Below are 6873 nucleotides of genomic sequence, written 5' to 3' on the forward strand. Positions count from 1 at the left end.
CTTCACAACAACTCCGTGACTGTTCTTGAATGGTCCAGCCAGAGCCCTGACTTAAACCCAATTGAGCATCTCTGGAGAGACCTGAAAATGGCTGTCCACCAACGTTTACCATCCAACCTGACAGAACTGGAGAGGATCTGCAAGGAGGAATGGCAGAGGATCCCCAAATGCAGGTGTGAAAAACTTGTTGCATCATTCCTAAAAAGACTCATGGCTGTATTAGCTCAAAAGGTGCTTCTACTAAATACTGAGCAAAGGGTCTGAATACTTATGACCATGTGATATTTCAGTTTTTCTTTTTTAATAAATCTGCAAAGTGTAAAAACATTCTGTGTTTTTCTGTCAATATGGGGTGCTGTGTGTACATTAATGAGGAAAAAAATGAACTTAAATGATTTTAGCATATGGCTGCAATATAACAAAGAGTGAAAAATTTAAGGGGGTCTGAATATTTTCTGTACCCACTGTATATTCCACAGTGCACACAACAGTGCAGAGGGTTCTTTCAGTTCTTAAAAATCTTACTAATCATGACTCCCTTTCTTCCGCCAGATGAAAACCAATCTTCATTTTCTCTTCTCTATAACCTTCCTAGTCACCTCTTTATCACTCCCCCACTCTTGCCACAAAACTTCTCTCCTTGACTTTCTTTAGAAAGCATGCCACTCATTCATGGGCATTTCCATGGAGACTGCAGTTTTTGTTACACTTCTTGTGTGGGCACTGTAGCACAGATGAATGCTGTTTTTACTCTCACCAGTAATGGCTCTAGATAAAAGCATCATTTAAATTCCTGTGATGCTGATTTCATAAATGTAAGGGTTAATGTATGCCGTCCTACTCACCAGGCACTGACACTGCTGGCAGTTCTCCACCCATGTGTCCCCACTTCCATAGGTTAGCAGGCCGTTCTGGTGCAAACACTGGCTGCTCAGTCGAGGGTCGCACTCGGGGCAGCAGAACAGGTCGGCGTTGGGATTGTCACAGTCACAGACCATCCTACGGCACATGACCTGGCCAGCCTGAGCATGGAGCACAAACACATATATCACATGAGCACAGGACACTACACACAGGGCCTGAACACACATTCTGTACATGCAAACTCAGATAAGGCCATTTGCTTGGTGGGATCATTAATCATGTATGCTGATAATAGTTTGTAATGAAGGCTATGTAGCCCATCCCTAGCAAATGTTTTGAAGCCTGTATTCAAGGCAAGGCCCACCACACTAAAACATATTTTATGAATTCTGATGAACACCAGCTCTTGAAGAGTTCCAGTTCATCAGTGTGTTGTTTCAAGAAGCTCTACTTTGGTGTTTTGCTGTCTCAGTGATCTAAGATGCATTCTACATATAAGAAGTGTTGTGAGTCTGAATTCAGCTCCTTAGTCATCTAGATCACTTCTCTCCTATTCATCTAACTGTCTAAGCTGTGAATTACATTTACATACGTTGAATATGTAAATGTAAATTGTCTGTCACAATTTTTGCTGCACATTTTGACCACAATGATATTAAATGTGAATTTTAAATAAAATCAAGATTTCTTGGTTAAATAAGTGTCAATTAACTAATAACAGAGAATTACAAAGAAAAATCTACATTTAAATCTGCAGATGCTTCAATGGCACCAATAAGTCTCCCAGACCAATCACAGTTATTATTTATTGTTGGCTCATTTTGGATTCTGAAACAAACTAAATTGCTTTTCTTTTTTGTCAGTAAAATAAAAATGCTTTAGTTCTCACATGTTATAGATATTAGCCCTCCTGCCCACAGATGCACTGATGCAGTGAGTCCCACCGGTCTGTGCTTCAAGCAGGTTAAAACAATAAACTGCTTGCATATTGCATGACCTCAGTCTGGGCACCACCCAGACTTTGTCATTTCTATGGCGTTTGACCTTGTTGTCCCCCATCAGTTAGTCGCAGCTCTCCATCTAATATCCAGCTGTGTCCACCCACCTTCAAAACAATAACATGTTTACTCCTCTGCTCCCTCAGCTGCTCAGTACAACAAATTTTGACAGGCAGCCCTTCAATCGCTCAAATCAATTAATATGGCTCATTTAATTAGAGAGTCATTTCTGCCCTGGTCCTTTGTAATCAAATGAATAATTTACTGCTTGATCATTCACTACTGCCACTAATCCAGTATAATCACCTTCCACTACTGCCAGACACTTTGCATTAGGTTGAGTAAAACGTTGAAATGCAAAATATGACTGGTCCATGACCTGATAACCATAGAGAAAAAATGTTTGTGATAGTGGAATGAGTTTTACAGAGCTAACTCTTTCCAGATGCCTTGTACTTTGTCACTAATCACTCAAAACACCTACATCAAAATCCTGAGTCAGGCCTTTAAAAAATGACTACATACTGTATAACTCTAACTCATGCTCTTTAATTAAATTGCTCATCACAACATCATCACAGTCACTGTCAACAGCACTGACACGTCAGGGTCTGTTGGATTTTTCCATCTTCACTCTCTCATCGTCTCTTTCCATGCCAGCTTTAGCCTACACATTTCCTTGTTTCAATAAAGAAGAAGGGGTGCAGACGTGACAATGAAGTAACAGAGCATAAGTCCTTCATGTTTTATTGCTATTACAGGCAGCACCAAAGGGTACAGTAGTTCCTTTGCCACCTTGCTAGCTAGAACAGCGGGTAAGTTACTACAGTACTTTACATAAGTAAAGGTTAAATACAGTACAAACTAAGCATGTACAGTAAGTCAAGATCACAATGCTCTTTAGTGCAACAACAACATCTACCAGTAATGGAGACTGTGTATCAAACAACTGTTGAACAAGCAGAACACAAACTTGCAGAAATGTAACGTCTTCACTGCTTTGACCACAGTCCACTCACTGAAGTTCCTGTTCTACCTCCAAACCAACAAGTGAAGTGCTTGTCATGCTAATAGCTCACTGAGATGTGAAGATGCTGACATTTAACCAATCAGGGGCCACAGCTCTGCACACACTCACTGCCTTCCCCCTTGCATTCCTGGAACTTGATTTTAGTATTACCTCCTGAGGGCTGCCATATTTAGCTCCTGGAACACACCTGTAAAGCGGGCGGAGGGTAGTGGAAACAATTACGGAACCCAGGAGGAGACCCAGGTTTCTATGAAACTATCTGTTTCTTACCTGGCAGGAGCATACAGAGCACCTATCGCTGTCCAGCACCCAGATCTGCCCACTGTGCTTGACCTTGTTGTCATGGATACAGTCACCGGTGCAGTTGTGCCCGTGGGGGCACCGGCAGTCATAGCCTCCCTCCAGGTTGAAGCACACTGTGTCATTGGCACAGGTGTTCCTCCCAGTCTTGCATTCATTAATATCTGCAGGGAGCACAAAAATGACATCATACATATGCTCTGTTTAGATTATGAATGGATTGTGGAAATGGCGATTTTTCTTCTTCTTTTCTGGTGCTTTAGTAACACGGATGCAAAGTAAAGGGGCCTGTCTTTTTACAGTAGGGTTGCAAACTGAGTATGTATTGCATTTTGCTCAATACAACAGCATCCGAGCTGCAATGCAACTGTAAACGTAGTAATACAAAATTTTCCAGATCTTGGTTAAAACATACAGTACACACCTGTAATGTAACCCAGAAACCCACTTTTGGTCAAATGATAACTCTGTGAGACACAGACAGGCTTGTTTTTCTGAGAGTGTCTTTATGTGCTTTTGTTCCTGCCTCTGCCAGCTCAAACTGACAGCCAAGATGGGGTCAACAAGTGGAGCAGCACTAGCACTATTGTTACATGGAGTGCTTCAATGTTACTGTAGATGGAGGTTTCCATTCTGACAGCTGACACTTCTCCTGACAGGCTGTATCAGAGAGAATGTTCCAGAAAATAAACAGAGTACAAAAAGCTAACTGACATTTGAGAAGAAAACATACCGATAATGGCGCACCTACCCAATCATACCGTTACTTACACAGGCATAAGTAACATTTTACAAACTGAAATTCCTCACGGTGGGTGAGTCACAGATTTCAACAAAGGCAATGTTGAGGCACTGTTTTACTGTAAGTGCTTGCTTCTTATACCTCTCAGTCCTCAGTCTCTAAAGCTGTGATTTGGACTGAGTTGTTAAATTAATGGAATTCAAAGGAAATTTAATGGGCTCTTTTTATAATAATGGAGCATTGTGGAGCTATAAGATGTAAAAATTCATATTCCTAAAAAGGCATGAACCAGAATTTAAACTTAATTTGAGTTCAGAGACTCCAGATCTGAGGTGTAAAATGTAGTTTCATATCCTGTCCAGATTTGGACAGGATTAAATATTTAAATTTAATAAATATCCAGGGGGATACACCATCCTGGAAAAAGAAAAAGCATAGAAAAATAATGTCAGGATAAAATTTTTATATGATGTAAGAAAATATGGTGACGAAAAGTTAGAATTCTTCTCAGATTTTAAGACTGCAACTTAGATGAGTCAGACGAAACATATTTTTAATTGATATTTGATCCAAAATCCCCCCAAAACACAAATCTAAAACAATATTTCACAAGTGAAACATTCAGTGTGTGGAAACACCAAGTGCACCTGCCTTTTTTGGAACAAAAGATTTACTTGAATTTTGTTGGTTACTTGAAATTTCCTGGCACATCTAAAAAAGTCACAGTCGTGTAGTTTTTGCACCATATCATGAACTGATAAAACATTTTCAGAATGTTTTATGTAAGGGAAGTGAAGTTGGGCCACTCACCTACACATGATTCCCCGTTGGCGGAAAACAAGCCGTTGTCATGGTAGCCATCACGGCACTCACAGTGGTACCAGCCGGGCAAGTTGACGCAAGTGGATTTACTATCGCACTCGACAAAGCCGTCCGCACACTCGTCAATATCTGAAGAGAAGAGAAGGAGAATAAAGCATCCATATACAATCAGTACCATGTTGGTTACACAATAGGATCTACAGTGAACAGACTACTGAGCTCCATACTTGGCAGGGAGGCATTTCCAACGTTGACTGAGTCATAACTGATAAAAAAAAAAACAAACACGTCTAGCATTTGAGTCAATCTAGTCCAGGCTTTATTGATCAAGCATAGCTAGAGAAGGACACGCGTATCAATAAAAGATAGCATGGAATGAATGAATCTAATATAAACAGCCTATTTTTATAAGGCAGATATGTAACTGGCCTGTATTTAGAAATGCCATTAACAATCCTATAATGTCTACTTCCCCAGTACATGCAGGCAAACAAATACATTCAGTAGTCTGTGCCCACTGTTATTGAGCTTGGACATAAGGAGCTTCTCTGAGGTGATGTGCAAAGAAGCTCAACAAAGGGCTTTGACACACCTTCTAACACAGCCGGTGGGTGGCTGCTGATAGATGGAGCTGATGTTTGTTTTCACAAAGCTGCACTTGAAAATATCCTTGACTCTGCCTCCTCCTTCAGCTCTTGACTTTAATACAATGCTTAAATTACACACTGTGACTTTCTCCTCTATTATTTGGTGTTTTGTCCCTGCCCTTCTCCATTCATTTCTTTTTTTAATCCGTGTTTCCTTGTTTCTCTTTATCATTCTCTCAATCCTCTTTCAGTATTTTAATAGACCCATGTTTAACCCTTCTATTTCCACTAGCAACGCTGCACTTTTCCTACAAACGTCAACCAAGAATAAATCCAATATAATTTTCAACAATGGACATAATACACACAGAGAAACAGATTTCTCTGATATTTCAGCTAACATTTAATTAAAGTAAGGGCCAGGCCACACAAGAGAGGAAATAAAGCCCGTTATTACACAGTAGGGCTAAATATGTTAGGCCCAAACATGCACGCATGCATGATTGAATGTGTCTGCAGCCAGTGATGGCTTTTTTTATGACTGCTCATGATGCATGATGCTCTCATTATGAAAATGGCAGAATGCCGTGTCTGACCTTCTCCATGACTGCCTGCAACAGTATCCCCCATAGAGCGACAGGCAGACGGGCTCATGGTCCCCCACTGCCCGGGAAGTAATGGGATTAAGATCTATTGGCTAATGAGCCCCCAGCCTTTTAATAGAATTTCTGCAGCAGATTAACCGTTGATCAAATGTCCCACAGATTAGGGATTTATCCATTTAAAAAATTACCAGCGTTTGTCTGAGCCAGCTGCAGGTTTGCTAAAAAAAACAACACATTTTTATTTTTCTGTTTTCAATACTGGCCAGGTTCAAAAAGCATTCTCATTTAGTGCGGCAGACTTTAAAGTTCACATTTCCCTAATTGCATCAGTTTGGTGAGAGCGGAGCACCTCATTTTCTCCCCTTAGGACAGTAATGCTGGGTTAAAAGGACACTGCTTAAAAATCATGAGTCCACTGTAGAGCGAATGGTATAACTAGCCTATCTTTGAAACTTAATATAAATTCTCTCAACTCCTGAAGAGAAATATCCAATGCTCTTTGTTGCTTGTGAATTTTCAGTGTGATAAATGCACAGGGAGTTTTATAAAGAGAAGCTGCAGGAGGTGTCTTGCCAGTATATAAAAAATTCAAGCTGAATTTGTTTGAATCATCCTTTTCTCCTCAATAAGGCTGTATCAAATTGTTCAAAGTACAACTGAGCCCTCAGATACTATTTATAACAGACACTGATGGTGAAGCAAGTCTCCAAATATGAAAATGGGTTATTTTCAGCCAGTTTCATTCAGGTGTGTTAAAAGTGCAATTGGCTACAACCACGGAGGCTTAGATTAGTCTTTTTTCTCTTTCATCAGAGGCAAACCTGTCAGCTACAATTATGGCACAACGCTTCTCAGCCTACTGTCAAATCAACATTTAAAGTGCTGTAGTGTTTTAGGACAGTGAAGCTCTCTGTTGTTGCGCCTT

General features: G+C 40.3%; 1 protein-coding gene across 1 annotated transcript in view; it reads right to left on the bottom strand.

The window, feature by feature from the left end:
- nell2a (neural EGFL like 2a) overlaps positions 1 to 6873 on the bottom strand; it is a 76558-nt gene that overhangs the window by 6825 nt on the left and 62860 nt on the right. The window contains exons 16-18 of the mRNA XM_020585552.1: positions 4745 to 4885; positions 3163 to 3356; positions 846 to 1022 (exon numbers count right to left, since the gene is read on the bottom strand). Coding sequence (XP_020441208.1) covers positions 846 to 1022; positions 3163 to 3356; positions 4745 to 4885 — 512 coding nt within the window. The remainder of the gene's footprint in view (positions 1 to 845; positions 1023 to 3162; positions 3357 to 4744; positions 4886 to 6873) is intronic.

This window comes from Monopterus albus, unplaced genomic scaffold, assembly GCF_001952655.1.
Source record: "Monopterus albus unplaced genomic scaffold, M_albus_1.0 scaffold7.1, whole genome shotgun sequence".
Taxonomy (NCBI): Eukaryota; Metazoa; Chordata; class Actinopteri; order Synbranchiformes; family Synbranchidae; genus Monopterus; species Monopterus albus.